A 15,755-nucleotide genomic window follows, 5' to 3' on the forward strand; every position below is an offset into this window, starting at 1 on the left:
ACGCGGAGCCGTCATACTGGATAGTTCCTTGCATATCTTCATGGAATGATGTTATCAGCTTCAGCAGCTTTGGTGGGCAGCCTATCTTGTGCAAAAGCTTGAAGAGAGCCTTCCTGCTAACTAAATCGAAGGCCTTTGTAAGGTCGATGAAGGTGATATACAATGGTTGTCTCTGCTCACGGCATTTCTCTTGTAATTGTCTGATAGAAAATATCATGTCAATGGTCGATCTCCCCGACCTGAATCCACATTGCGATTCTGTATATACACGGGCCGCAAACAATTGCAGTCTGTTGAGTAACACTCTAGCGAAGGTCTTCCCGACAGTGCTTAGGAGGGATATTCCACGGTAATTGTTGCAGTCGCTGCGATCACCTTTATTTTTGTACAGTGTGATGATGTTTGAGTCACGCATATCCTGAGGAATTGTTCCTTCATCCCAGCATTGACATAGAAGCTCATGAAGATGGTCTAGAAGAACAGTGTCCTTACTGTTCTTGATGATCTCAGTGGGAATGCCGTCGTTCCCTGGAGCTTTGCCACAGGTAAGGGAGTTGACTGCCTTCTTGAGCTCCGCTAAGGTTGGGAGCTTGTCGAGATCATCCATGACAGGCAGGTTCTCGATGTTCTCAATTGTAGTGTCATTGACTGCAATATCCCGGGAGTAGAGTTCCTGGTAGTGCTCGACCCATCTTTCCATCTGGAGCCCATGGTCTGTGATGACTTCTCCAGTGGAGGATTTCAGTGGCACTACCTTCTTGGTAGTTGGTCCGAAAGCTTTCTTCATACCTGTATACATGCCACGAGAATTACCGTTATCTGCAGCCAGTTGGATACTCTCGCAGAGGCCGAGCCAGTAGCTGTTAGCACATTGCCTTGCAATGCGTTTGGCAGTATTTCTTGTCTTCCTGAGAGCCTCAAGTGTCTTTGCAGATCGATCGTTCTTATAACTCATTAGGGCTGTTCTCTTGGCTTCGATGATGGGCTCCATCTCTGCAAGCCCAGCGACAAACCAGTCTGGGTTCTTCTTTTCTCTTATACCATAGATGGCCATGGCTGTGCTGTGAACAGCATCGTGGATGTAGTTCCATCGTTCTTCAGCATTACCAGCAGGGCAGTCCTGGAGTGCATTTTCGATGGACTCGGCGAAGCATTCACATAGGTCGGGGGCATGCATTTTGGCAGTATCTAGGCGTGGGCGACCTTTCTCCTTTGTATGGTGAATCCGTCTGGGCTGAAGACGCACCCTGCTGCCAATCAGTGAATGGTCCGTGTCACTGTCAGCGCTGTGATAGCTGCGGGTGATTTGAACGCAGTTCATTGACGATTTTCTTGTGATGATTAGATCTAGTTGATGCCAACTTTTTGATCTGGGATGCCTCCAGGAAACCCTGTGATGTGGCTTTGTCGAGAAGAATGTGTTGGTAATACAAAGGTGGTGGTAAGAACAAAGTTCTAGTAGCCTCTGTCCATTCTCGTTTAGTTTTCTTATGCCAAAGTGTCCAATGCATTTGGGCCAGGAGTCATGGTCTGATTCCACTCGAGCATTGAAGTTTCCTAGTAAGAACAGGTGCTCAGTGGCAGGAATGTCAGTGATGATAGAGTCCAGATGATTGTAGAACTGATCCTTTGCCTCTGCAGAGCTGCAAAGAGTAGGAGCATAAATGCTCAGGATGTTTACTGGACCTGAAGCACTTGACAGGCGAAGAGAAAGTATGCATTCTGTGCCTCCATTTGGTGGTTCAGTTGAGGAGAGTAAGGAGTTTCTCACTGCAAGTCCGACGCCATGCAGACGTTGTTCCTGTGGCTCTCTTCCCTGCCAAAATATGGTGTAGTCTTCGTCTCTGATATAGCCGTCTGAGGGGAGTCTCGTCTCCTGCAGGGCAGCAATATCGATGTTGAGCCTCTTGAGCTTGCGGTTGATGATGGCCGTCTTCCGATTGTCGTCAACCGTGGATAGATCTTCCGAGAAGCCAGGACTCATGGTCCTGACGTTCCAGCTTGCTAAATGCAAGACTGGCATTTTTTTCTGTTTTCGTTGTTTGCCAGGTGCAGTATTTACAGTCCGCTTGTCAAGTCAGTCCTTTAAGCTCCAAGCACCCGATGAAGCAGGCGGCCTGTGGCGGGACAGTACCTTATTAACCGGGGGCTGCCCAGCTTATGGTGGGTGGTAACTGACCAGTAGGACGTGATGGTCCCTCCCATCGACGGAGATAACCCGTAGCGCCGATATCCTACGCCAATCGAAAACGGCTTATAACTCGTAACTGCTATCTCCCGTGTTGTTTCTGCTACTTTTGACAGTGGCACTGAAGTAGCCTCTCCAGTTTTTTGTCGCAAGCCTGGGCTAGAGGTATGGAGATCCTGGGTAGCCCATTCGTCAGAATCTCCCTCTCGGCCTTACTAACATAGTCCAAAGGAAAGCATAGCAATACGTTTGGCATCAGTTTGGCTGCAGGAGCTGCCGGAAATGTGTCGTATCGAGCACCAGACCGCCTGCGGGGCTCCACTCCGTTATCCGTAACCCTGGACAGGGGCCCATACTGGGTACTGGCAGCCGGAGCCAGCTGAGCGCGGGACTCGTGTCAGGCAGGGTCGTCACGCCCTGAAGTAGTTGCCAAGTCCACTTGGCCACTACCCACTACCCTACATATGTATATATATATATATATATATATATATATATATATATATATATATATATATATATATATATATATATATATATATATATATAAAATGTGTATATGTATATATGTGTGTATGTATATATATATATATATATATATATATATATATATATACACATATGTATCTATTTATAATTTGTATTTATGAAAGAGGTGTTGTTTAACATGTTAAAAGTGTTACATTAAAATACAAGCATGTTTAACACATATAGATTCCTTTCTTTCATGAAGACAAGACAAGGTCTGTTACCTGATTCTGATGACTTGCATTGATTAGAATCAGACACAATTCACTCTAGTGCTGATAACGTCCACATTTTTGAATTCACATTGTGGAGGAGAAAAAAGCCCACCTTTCTCAATATCACATGAAAGAGGTTGGTTTTTGGCATCTTATTTGTCCAGGTTTCATACTTGTTTTTATACACATTACAAGAAATGCAATGACGGCAAACTCTGTAGCTTGTGTGCGTTAGCTTTCTGAGACTCTTATTTTGTTAGCGCAGGCAGGATGGAGCAGCGCTTTTATTGTAAAGACAGGAACTGCGGTCGGTCTTACGGGTTTTGACAGCAGGTACGCCGCGAGAGTCTGTTGCAATAAAAAGTGTTTCTCGCCTTCCTGTAAGTCTTTTTTTCTTAATACTGAGCTCGCAGCACCCAGCGTCATCGCACAAGATACTCTGGTCCCGATAATGTCAGTCAAGTGACGAAAGTGACGTCATAGTGAAGATTGATGATCGCTCATTTTTAGGTATATTTTGTAATGCCTGGCTGACGATATACTGACACACCCTCTGCGATCGACCGGTAGCTCTCAATCCACCCAATGGGCACCCATGATATATATACTGTGTATATATATATATACTGTATATACAAATTGATACATTTAAAATGCAGCTTAACATACAAGTTTTATATATCATCACAAAATAGCCCTAATAGTTAATTGGACAAACTGAGTCAAAAACAATCTAATCTTAAATGATCCTTTTCCAATTGTTGCTTTTGTACAGAGAGAGAGAATAGATGTTTTTTGCCACTTAAATGTAAAAACATGCCCTCAACTTTTTTCGGTCGCCTTCTTGTAATGCCACCACTAACCCCGCACAGCAAGGTAATATTACAGCGACACTTTGCGGAGCGGAGGTGTGGAAGTCATTCGTGAGGTAATTGGCCCATATTGTTAGAAAAAGTATCACAACATATTGCCATATCGATATTTTTCCTCAACCCTACTAGAGATGCTTGATGCTGATTTACTATTATCATTTACGCCGATACAGTCCATTGTCCAACCTTTCTTTTCCTATACCAATAGGAATGCAGCTGCCCCTCAACATACTATTATTCACATCTTGTGTCATCAAAGAAAACCTAATGCTTTTTCTTTTTCAGTACCACTGCAAGATGTATTTCACAAATCAACGCTATTTTTTTTTAAAGGGCCATATGTATTTCACATATTTTGTCTCTACAAAATAGTCATTAAAAAATAAATAAATAACTGGTTGTGCTACTATAAACAAGTAAGACAGGTTAGTCTTTTGAATAAATTCACAAATAATACTAATTAAATCATTTTGGCAATTAAACAAATTTGCGTGTTGGCTAAGTAACTTTTGGAAATCCTTTTTTTTTGTACAGCTGGTCGCTTACAATTTTTTTTGTTGCATAATCCTGCTTGTGACTTAAGGGATTCTTCTTCAGGTATGATATTTGACAAGGAGTTTTGAAGGAAGACTCCTTATTACCCCCTCGCTTAACCAGCGCTTTATAGTCAGTGCAAATTGCATATTTGCAATTCAAAGGCAAAACTTGGAAATATCGGTTGGACGATATTATCGAACACCGCTAGTCAAAACTAATGCAGACATGTCGCGTTATTAATGCAAACACTTATTTGTGTGCGATACAGAGAGCAGAGGAAAATTGTGAATGTGTCCAAGTCATTGCTGTACGGTGCGACAAATTCACTCACAAATGTAACTACAAATAGGCCTTGTGACTTAATAAAAAAAAAAATACGGTCACACTTGCGCGAAAAGGGTCATTTTATCACATTTTGCTCCTAAAATAAATCCATTCAAATTTGATAAAATATAGAGTAAAATTTTCGCCCACATGTTTGAAATAACTTTAAACCATAACCAAATTGGCAAGTGATTATTCCCATTTTGTCATTTTCAGAACACAGCCTGTCACACAACATTATGAAACAGTTGGCAGGTTGGTGTTACTGGCTAAAATATTTGTGTGTATGTCCTATAATAATGTTTACCTATAAAAACTCTTTCGTTAAACATGAATTATTTTAATGTTGCTGCTGACGTTTAAACATGTTCTCTTAGATCAGGACTCTTTACTTAACATTTTGTAATTTGGTGTTTTTGTTAGCTGAAGTATCGAGTATAGCGAAATGTCTTTTTAAAGAAGATTTGAGATTATAGTTGAATTTTTTAAAATATTTTGAAGGCTTTTTCTTTTTTCTTATTTCAAAACACCTCTTCGGTTGGGATCCTATTGTCCAAAACCTAGTTCTCTTACTTGTTAGTACCTGCTTTTGTTTATTTAGGATCCTCATCAGTCCAGAAAATTGAAAAACATGGCATGGTGGCGATTTTTAGTTGCGTCAACAAATGTTCCCATTTATGGGTTAGTTCATGGGCCAAACTATATCGGGATATGAGTTTAGGTCCATATCGCCCAGTCCTACATTCGTGGTAGCGACAGTGCTAGCACAGTTCAGGGATGTTCTCTGTGTATAATTGAGTATTGCAGGAGGACTTATGATGGCATTGTGTTTATATGTATGAGTGCACATGTTTTTGTTTAGGTGTTAATAATGAAATTGTGATATCTAAGACATTTCATATCGCTACAGAAAATATTCTGTGCCACTAGTGAAAAAGCTAGTTGTTTAGTTTGTTTAATAAAATGACAACAAGTAAACCTAATTTATATAAAATGTACCTTGGGTGGGGCACGGGCCTCCTCTATTATTATATTTTAAAAAAAGGGGTCGGGGCTCCCCCCCTTATTATAATAAAAGGGGCAATATTACAATACTCACTCTGCATAGTGTAGTTGACTCCAGTTACTGCCCCTCAAATTATTGGATGTCTTTACTGTTCGTGCTCAGGCTGTTACAAAAAGATGGCACTGTGGTTTGTGAAAAGAGAACTCACAGCCAACAGCCAGTCCGCTTCTCGTCAACAAAGAGTTTGTGCATGCCAAAGTGACTTCACAGAATACTGCATTGAGACTGTTGTGGCTTGTGGCACGACGATGAAAATGATTTATCGTCAGACTGACTTGAATTACACAATATGCGTTTGTTTGGTTACTCTGTACAATAATTGCCCACTCGTCGTGGTCCAGACGCATTACAAGCGTTTCTTACTGTAAACGTGCAAGCCACCAAATCCACCCACCACTACAGCACTGCAATAGCATAGATGATGCAACAGAAACTCCTTACGTATTCAAATTAATGTCCCATCAGAGATAAAACACTGTTTAAATATGTCCTGTCTTTGATTAATAGTAGCAGTGTAAATTGTCTCCTGATGCAGTGCAGAAACAGAGGCGGGGGGTGGTGCTTGTAGGATTGCTTTCCAGCAGAGTTAACTAACCTGAAGGTTAATCACACTTTGTGCATTTGTCTTTTTGCTTGTGTGTTTACATCGAAAAACGTGTATGGTATATCTCCTTTGAAGAACATTTGCTGCATAATTCTCACAGTATTGTTTGTGCATGTCAGAAATTATACGGCCCTGCTCTTCTGGAGTAATATACACACACGAAATTGCTGAATGGGTGTGTACACATGCAAACACAGTAAAGCTTGACTAAATATGTGTGTGATGGGGCAGTGCCTGAAGGATCCACATACTGTGTGTGCATGTAAGTGATTAATTGGAAACGTGCATTTGGTATTGATTTTTAAATGTGTAAGCTGATGTACTGCAGTTTTAATGTACTGATTTAGATGCAGGAGGAATCTGGCCATGGCGTGTGCCTTGATTCCCACAGGACTAACACACACACGCACGCACACTTCTCCCCCCCTCTCCCGTGTAGATGAGGCAAATGCACCCTTTCCCCTACACACATGGTTAGTTTTATCAGGGTAATAGCTTTGCGCTGCTTTCGGTTAATGGGCTGGGATGGGCGAGGGTGGGGAGGATCCGTGGTGGTGGGACTCCTCAGCCAAACACGAAACCTTTTTACAGCCCTTGAGAGGGGTGCGATTGGAGAGTGCGGGGCAGTATAAGTTCAATGGTTCAAAGTTTACTAATGGCCCGTGGAGGCCTACTTAAAAAATCAGCCCTGATAAAAAAAAAAAAGTATCAGTGCTGAGTCAGGTGTGAAGGTTGTTTCATTTGTGGCATTCTTTGAACACTGCAGCCTCTCTGTAACCAGGTTGGTGTAAATTAAATAGAAGCAGTGGACATTATCATGGTCCAGTCTGTTTATTGTAATAACCAAATTAGGAACCGTGTCTGCTGAATCTGAAACAAATCTAATAGAATCTGATTATGTACAGTGGAATCCGAAAGGAAAAACTATACATAGTAGATACATTCTGTGCTGGTGGACAATTTGTGATTTGTTTTGCAGTTACAATCAAAAGCTGTACATTTCTATTTGGCACAAAGACAGTATGAAAGTATGTACTATAATAACATCATTTATATTAACAATTGCTTGAAATTAGGGTTGTAACAATATGAACATTTCATATCACAAATATTGTGACCAAAATTATCACGGTCATCATTATTATCGCAGTATTGTTGGAAGTCCTCAAAAAGTACTTTTGCAGACTCTGACGAAGTTTGTTTAATAACAAAAATGAATAGACACACTGTTAGAAAGCCCACTATTTGGCATGTTTTGCTTCACTGATAGTGTTCTTGCTGCCGTTGTGGCATCACACTCTGTTCAGCGGACTTTGAACGCACCTTAGTGACACCTCTGTCTGGTATTCCTCAGAGTAGATCACGCTGTATACTAAGAGAGCATAGCTTTTACATTCAATGTGCACAATTGAATATATTAGTTGCTCAGACAGCAAGGTGTTTTTATAAGTTTAGATTGGGGTATGTGGTTTTTTAAATCCGCGTTTTAAAATCTGTATTTTTGCGTCAATCACTTCCCTGTTATTTTTTAAAATTAAATATCAATAAAAACACGATCCAAACAAAATTTGTGGAACACTCGTCTCAGCCGCAGTTACTCGCTGCTCCTCTTGCCTAAACACCACACTGAATTTGCAGGACAGGGAGACGATCAGGAGCACCAAAACATGCTCGCTAGTTAGCTAACCATCCAGCTAGCTTACTTATTGTCGCCTCCGTTTGCTCTCCGAGCCACAACGGTGACAGATGTCGACTTAGCTGCTAATCATTTTTGGATGATTACAAATTGAGCATTGTTAGTTCCTAACCACAAAGTAGTGTTTTCGTTCCATCCCTACTTTAGATGTATATTTCTTTCAACGCGTACATTTCTTTCTTTCACTCAGGAAGTGAACTAAGTTTAAACATGTAAAAGTTATGGTTTTAATGAGTCATCCGTTATAAACGTGAAGAAGGGTTCTTTCTTCTCCGTTTTGGACATGTTGAATAGTGCTAAAGTAACTATGTGATGTAACTTGTCATTAAGCATGTCTGGAACAAATAATTATACCATATAAATTAGTGTTAGAAAACACACAATTTTGCATTTTTGTCTTCCTTCTTAACTAATTGTGTGTTTTCTCAAGCCGTGATTTTGATCTGACATCGAAACACACAATAACCTTCTCAGACGCTGTCACAGATAAACACGTATTTCTCCATTCTTCTTTCACCTCAACCTTGTTGTCACTGTCTCAATTTCAACTCACCGCACAGTTGCAGACATATTATCAGCAAGTTCTTTTTAATTTTGGGCCACGGCCCAGTTTATATATTGCATGCCGATATAATTATTGGCAGAAATACCAATAGCGGTTAGGGTTGCGCAATATAGACGATATACAATATAAATTATATAAATGTGATTTTTAATACAATCGTTATATCGTTATAACAGAGACAGAAGAACGACGTGTCATCGATGCAATGTAGCGAGCTGGCGGCTAATGCCCCTACACAATGCAAGGCCACTTCTAAGTCAGTAACCCTTGCCTCTATGGCAGCAAAAAAACAATGTTTCTTACAAGTATCATCATTGCAGGATGAGGATGGATGGTTGGAGTATAGCTAAACGTGCTAAACTAAACACCATATGAGGATAAGCAAACCGCTATTTTTGTGTTATCAAAAAAACTTTTGTCGTTTTTGGTATTGTTTACAAACTCAGGAAATAAGTTCTTGGACACAGGAGGGTTTTAATGGCAAAAAACAAAATACTTAAAGCCAATAGAAGGAAATGTATTAATTTATATTGTTACAGTGCCGTCCTGTGTTTTTCTTTGATTATATTGATAATAAATTGTGAAAATTCTATCATTTAATGATCTTGAAATTTTAATTATCAGGATTGTATGACCAATAGCGTCCGTCCCTGTGACTACTTGGTATTGGATCGACACCCAAATTTGTAGTATTACCCAAAATTACTGTAAAACAGAAGAACAATATGTGCTTATTAAATTTCAACAGAAGTGTAGATAGAACTATGTCACATCACAAAACAACAAATTATTAACTGTAAATGAGCAAGTAGATTAATAACCACTTCAACAAAAAAAATACAACCGAAAAAACATACTATACATTCAGCAGCCAAATTAGGAGCCTTTGTAACACATTTTGAAATTGTTGTATTATCATTTATTTACCGAATAATATATTGTGATATACTGTACATTGTTATCACTGGAGGCTTCAATATAAATAGCTATATAGATTTTAGGCCACATCGCCTAATACTGATATGATCCGATCTCACATTTTTGGACCAATATCTGTGACATCCTCACAAAAAAGCCAAAGAAAAAGAAATTGTTCAGCATTATTTACTGCACTCTTACCTGATGTGGTAAATAATATTAAACTTGACATATGTGTCATTGCAGTTAGAAGCTGCAATCGTCCTGACAATGACACAAATGGAGACTTGAAAATGTCTGCGATGCACTTAAATTTGTCGTTGAAATGCAAATCCGTGTGGCACATTCTGTGTTATGTTGCACGATTGCACCAAGAAAAATTCCTAGTTTGTGAAACCGTTCTCAAACAATGGCAATAAAAACTATTCTGATTTTGATTCTGATTCTGATAGTTCGGCTCAGCTCAACACAAGGGGCCCTTGGGAAAAAAAATATTTATCAGGTTGAGTTCTGCCATAAAGCTCTCACTGAGGTGGACTGTCTCATGGAAGTCCAACTGTAGTATGTGGTTCTGGTTAAAATGGTTGGAAGTGCTCCAGCATTTTTGTGATTACACTTATATAAAACAGACCTTCTTCAGGATGGAAACATCAGTAGGCATTGATTGTATACTGTACACACGCACAGGTTACAAAGTAGTACCAGCATGTATTGATTGCCTTTGTTTCTTATCACCTTCATAGTTATGGTTACTATGGAGACTGACAGTTCTCATTCATTTTTACAGGTGATGCCTTCCCCACAGGATCCAATCCCTTCCTGTCAGGTTATCAGGGCCCCTCCCCTTTGACCTCTGAACCTGCGTACAGATCAGCCAATCCTAGTGGTCTGCAGATGGCTCAGCTCTGGGCATCTCACACGCACGAAGGTAAATACATACTAACTTCATCAATCACCACCATAAAAGACACAAATGACTTTTAGTATTCACGAGTGTGCCGACACCACGCTCCTCCAGTCTTTTACGCCCTAGAGGTTTCTTCTTCTCTATTTCATCCCTTTTTCCACTGGGATCATTTTCCAATTGTGTCTATTTGCTGGTAGCTTCGCTCCTGGTTCTGTCCTAAATGTGTCTCACTTCCTGTGTCCTCCAGTCAGCCAAGTCTCACTTTCACCTTCCTTGTCTCGCTTTTAATGTGTTCTCCTCGCTTGTTCTTTTTTTAAAGCGATCCTGCCCAACATGCGCTTTATCTCCCTCTCCTGTCCCAGTTTTCAAAATTTCTCCCTTCTGACCTAGCTTTTCAACACACATGCATGTACTGTATGTGTGTGGCGGTATGGATGTCTTTGTCTCCTTCTAGGACAGGGATGTCAAAGTCAGATACATCAGAGGGCCAAAAAAACAAATTTGCTACAAGCCGAGGGCCGTACTGGTATAATGTTTATTAAAATATATTAAAATGATTGCACATAACCTATTGAACCAGGACCTAACACAGTGTACTGTATTTTATTTAATGATTAAATAAATAATCCAACATTTTTGTATGGCTCTGTCACTAATTTCAAGTGAAAACATTTTTCAGACAAAAACAAACTTCACACCTTCAAAGCAGGTGGCTGTGGCCTGCGGGGCATAGATAATTAATTTGTGGGTCGGATCTGGCCCGCGGGCCTTGACTTTGACACCACTGTTCTAGGACGTCGTCCTCTGTCCTCCCCTTTTTGACTTTGTCGAGTGAGTGAGTGAGTGAGTGAGTGAGTGAGTGAGTGAGTGAGTGAGTGTGTCAGTGTGTGTTTGTGTGTTCTTGTATTTCTACCCTTCTTGAGACATCAATAAGGAAAAGTACCTTCCATATGAGGACCGGTGAAAATGTTAGGACCAAAATCATGGTCCCAATACGGAAAACCATCGCCTCTAGTAGAGAATGTCTCATTTGCACCCCTGGTGGTGAAATCTATCAAAATTAGGGTGGTCCCAAAAAGGAGGGATTTTTCAAATTGACTGTGTCTGTTTTAAAAGTGCTCCCCCTTTGGTCAACATATGAAATAACAAGTGTGTGTAAAAAAACAATTTTTTTGTTGTTCTTGTAAAATAGTGACATTTTTTGAGTAAAATGATGACTTTTGTCATATTATTGCCAAGTAAAATTCCAATTATTATAATATTGCCAACATTTTAAAGTTTTCTTATAAAATTGTGACTTTTGTCGAGTAAAATTATGACTCTTTTCTTTTAAAATTGCGACTGTATTGAGTAAAATTCCAACTCTTATTATAATACTGCCGAAATTTTTAGTTTTTCTTGTGAAATTACAACTCAGTTTTCACAACAAGCTTTTTTATGTTTGCATCAAATGTATATATTATTAATGTTGTAAATACAAATCTTTATATATATCTAGAAAGGGTGCTCCTAAAGAGGTAGGCATTTTTTGGAGGTCTCTAGGAGGTAACAAATACAAGAGTGGGCGTCCGTGGGTGTGTGCGTGTGTGTGTGTGTGTGTGCGTGCGTGCGTACATGCACGCGCGCCTGATAAACTAAATGAAAATTAAGTTGCTAACTTTTCCAGTGTCGATAATCGCCATATGCATACGGGCTGCAGGGGCACAGCGGTCAGCTCTTTGCACCAGCTGCGGGCATTTGTCCAACATGCACATAAACCGTTGTAAGACTCCTAAGAGTTAATGTTACCGTATTAAAGTAAAATTATCCAAAAACAGTGATTGATAACTGCACTTTGATAAACTCATGGAAGGACTAGCGTTAGCTTGTTAGCTAACTTTAAGGCTAACACGGAAAGAAGAGAAATTAACGTATTTTCCCATTAAGAAACGTCATACCCCACTTTAAACTTTTATAAAGACATTATTGTCCAAACTACTAAGCTGCAGCATTCATATTGGACATAAAGAATGCGCTGTCGTTGCACAAAGTGATCGATATGTAGTCGTCAGTTTCAAGTTGAAACAGACGGACGTCCGTTCAACAGGAAGTGAACTCAAACTGACACCTAATTAAAAAACATTGTAAAATGTTTACAAGTTGAAAGGGAAGAAGGTAACATACAAGTAAAAATCATATGGTTCCTATGAAACCAGTATAATATTTGATGTTTTCTCTGCCAAGAAAGTACTGTATATTGTTCATTTCCTACTGCTTGTCCCAACTTGGTTAAAAGACTTTAGTGTGTGTGCAATCACTTTTTGAGCACATTCGACAATACCATGATAACAATGGTAAGTTGGTAACTGTGGTTATTTTGGTCACAACAACTTTATTTAGCCATTTTGTTTATTGTTTTGGTTGTGTATATTTAAGGGGTCCCCAGCACCTCCCCTGCAGAGAAAGAAACAATTTTATTGCTTTTGGTTGTGATTTTTATTTAAGTGGAAAATGTTGCTAACAGACAGAGTATATTTTCTTTTTATTATTAGTTTGTTTTATTCAACTTTTAAAAGTGTAAATTCCAATTACAATGTTAAAACGAGAAATAAAAGTATTTTTAATTTGAAAGGTTATACTTGCATTATTATTATGTAATATAATTACATCAGTGGTTAATGTGGTTTCAAAATAATGTTGGCAATAACATCGTTTTATCGGCAATCGTTTGTAGGTCAATATATTGTCCAGCAAGATTTGTTATCGGCTGTGTGCGTGCATCACCACTGATCTTGTCCACAGGAGTGGTAGAAAGTAAATTAGAAAGATACACATCTTTTTGGGACTTCCTGGGAAGGCTATAGTGTGGCGTCCAAACTTGTTACACTGAAGGCGCTATGATATCCTTCAGATTTTATTCAAACATGAAATAAATCCAATGTGGGTTAGGCAATGCTAAGCTACAAAATAAATGTAAACATAACACAGCCTACATCTCAGTTGGCTTTGTGGTAGAGTGGTACCTCAACCTACGAGTACCTTAACTAAGAACCGTATTTTCCGGCCTATAAGGCACTCTTAAAATCTTTTTTTTCTCTCAAAACTCGACAGTGTGCCTTATAACCCGGTGCGCCTAATGTAAGGAATAAGTTTGGTTGAGCTTACCCACCTCGAAGCTATTTTATTTGGTACATGGTGTAATGATAAGTGTGACCAGTAGATGGCAGTCAAACATAAGAGATACGTGTATACTGCACTATGATGGGTCTCATGTAAACAACACCAACATTTTATATGTTCCATTGAAAATATAGAACATTACACACGGCGCTCAAAAATCTATCAAAATGTTTTAGTACAAGTTTGGTAAGCTATGAAGCCGCACCGCTTGAAGAATTGTCGGAGCATTAAACATACGAGTATCATTATGGTGTGTGTATAAGTTAAGATATTATCTGGCGTTTTGTTGTGCAATATTATGCAAAAGAAACATTTCTTACCTTCTGAGACCTGATGATCTGTATTTGGGATCTGCGTAAATCCTGAAAAATTGCGCGCGTCCGCCCCAGCACCGTAGTCGATAAGCTTCTTCGTTTTCTCTATCTTCTTGTTATGGGACATTCATTCTCCGCTGTTGCCATTTCTAATATAAAGTAGTGTAAAGTTCTTACTTATATATGTCAGTAAACATACCGATGTAGAGAGTTTACATTATTCACCCATGGAACTTTAGTTATTAGAGAGTTTCGGTCGGACGGTTTTTCACGGGACACATTTCCAGTGTGGTTGTTCTTTTGACACTTCTTCCACTCCCGTCCTTGCACGCTACACCAAAGATGACGGGGATAAGACGCTGCCGAAGGCGAGCCACGTAAATAAGACCGCCCACAATACGCCGCATCCGGAAGCGACTGTCAGAAAGCGGCCTGAAGATGATCTGTAAAACATCATCTATGCAACATTTTGACCAAAGAACCACCATTACATGTTATGTAGACCACAAGGAAGTGTTTTCAATTTAGAAAAACATAATAGAGGAGCCAGATGAGGTGGTTCGGGCATCTGGTCAGGATGCCACCCGAACGCCTCCCTAGGGAGGTGTTTAGGGCACGTCCGACCGGTAGGAGGCCACGGGGAAGACCCAGGATACGTTGGGAAGACTGTGTCTCCCTGGCCGGGAAGAGCTAGACGAAGTGGCTGGGGAGAGGGAAGTCTGGGCTTCCCTGCTTAGGCTGCTGCCCCCGCGACCCGACCTCGGATAAGCGGAAGAAGATGGATGGATGGATGGATAATAATAAATGATAAATGGGTTATACTTGTATAGCGCTTTTCTACCTTCAAGGTACTCAAAGCGCTTTGACAGTATTTCCACTTTCACCCATTCACACACACATTCACACACTGATGGCGGGAGCTGCCATGCAAGGCGCTAACCAGCAGCCATCAGGAGCGAGGGTGAAGTGTCTTGCCCAAGGACACAACGGACGTGACTAGGATGGTAGAAGGTGGGGATTGAACCCCAGTAACCAGCAACCCTCCGATTGCTGGCACGGCCACTCTACCAACTTCGCCACGCCGTCCCGTAATATGACTCCTTTTAATGCGCCCTATAATCTGGTGTACCTAATATATGAAAAAATATAAAAAATAGACCATTCATCGGCAGTGCGCCTTATAATCCGATGCACCCTACGGTCCGGAAAATTCGGTAATTAAGTAATTTGAGATTCGAGCTGTCTCGCAGCTTTCTGTAATGCCTAAGTTGCCAGCATACCTTGAGTCATGAGCATTTTCACCATTGGTTGAATATTTGAAGAAATATTTGTAACATGTTACATGGCAGCACGGTGGAACAGGGGTTAGTGCGTGATTCGTAACTCTAAATTGGCCCTAATGTGTGAACCCTACGATGAGGCAGGGACTTGTCCAGGGTGTAAATTTGGGATAGGCTCCAGGTGTTTTATGTGTATTTATTGTATCTGCTGCTGTAGTTTTGTTGTAATTTAAAAAAAAAAAGAAAGAAAAAAAGGCTGATAACCATAAAAAGAGGCCGATACGGATATACGTCAAAATGCCAAATATTGGCGCCAATAATCGCCCTGGTCGATAATTGGTCAATCTGTACTCGACATCATGCAACCATATATGCCCGATGTCACAAAAGAAACAAGCAACCAACCAACGAAAACTAGGGCTGCAACGATTCATCGATTAAATTGATTAATTCGATTTGAAAAAAGCCTCGATTTGTATTTTGTTACTTAGATGATTCGTTTAATGAGTATAATACGCTGACATTGTATAGCTCCAGTGCACATGAGAGAAATGCACCTATTGGTGATCAAGTCTGCGCTGC

The 15,755-nt window shown here is 40.1% G+C and overlaps 1 protein-coding gene across 1 annotated transcript in view; it reads left to right on the plus strand.

Moving 5' to 3' along the window:
- Positions 1 to 15,755, plus strand: part of tnrc18 (trinucleotide repeat containing 18) — a 101,670-nt gene that overhangs the window by 27,760 nt on the left and 58,155 nt on the right. Inside the window, 1 exon segment of the mRNA XM_062036784.1 lies at positions 10,301 to 10,441. Coding sequence (XP_061892768.1) covers positions 10,301 to 10,441 — 141 coding nt within the window.

The sequence above is a fragment of the Entelurus aequoreus genome, linkage group LG25 (genome assembly GCF_033978785.1).
Source record: "Entelurus aequoreus isolate RoL-2023_Sb linkage group LG25, RoL_Eaeq_v1.1, whole genome shotgun sequence".
NCBI classification, from domain to species: domain Eukaryota; kingdom Metazoa; phylum Chordata; class Actinopteri; order Syngnathiformes; family Syngnathidae; genus Entelurus; species Entelurus aequoreus.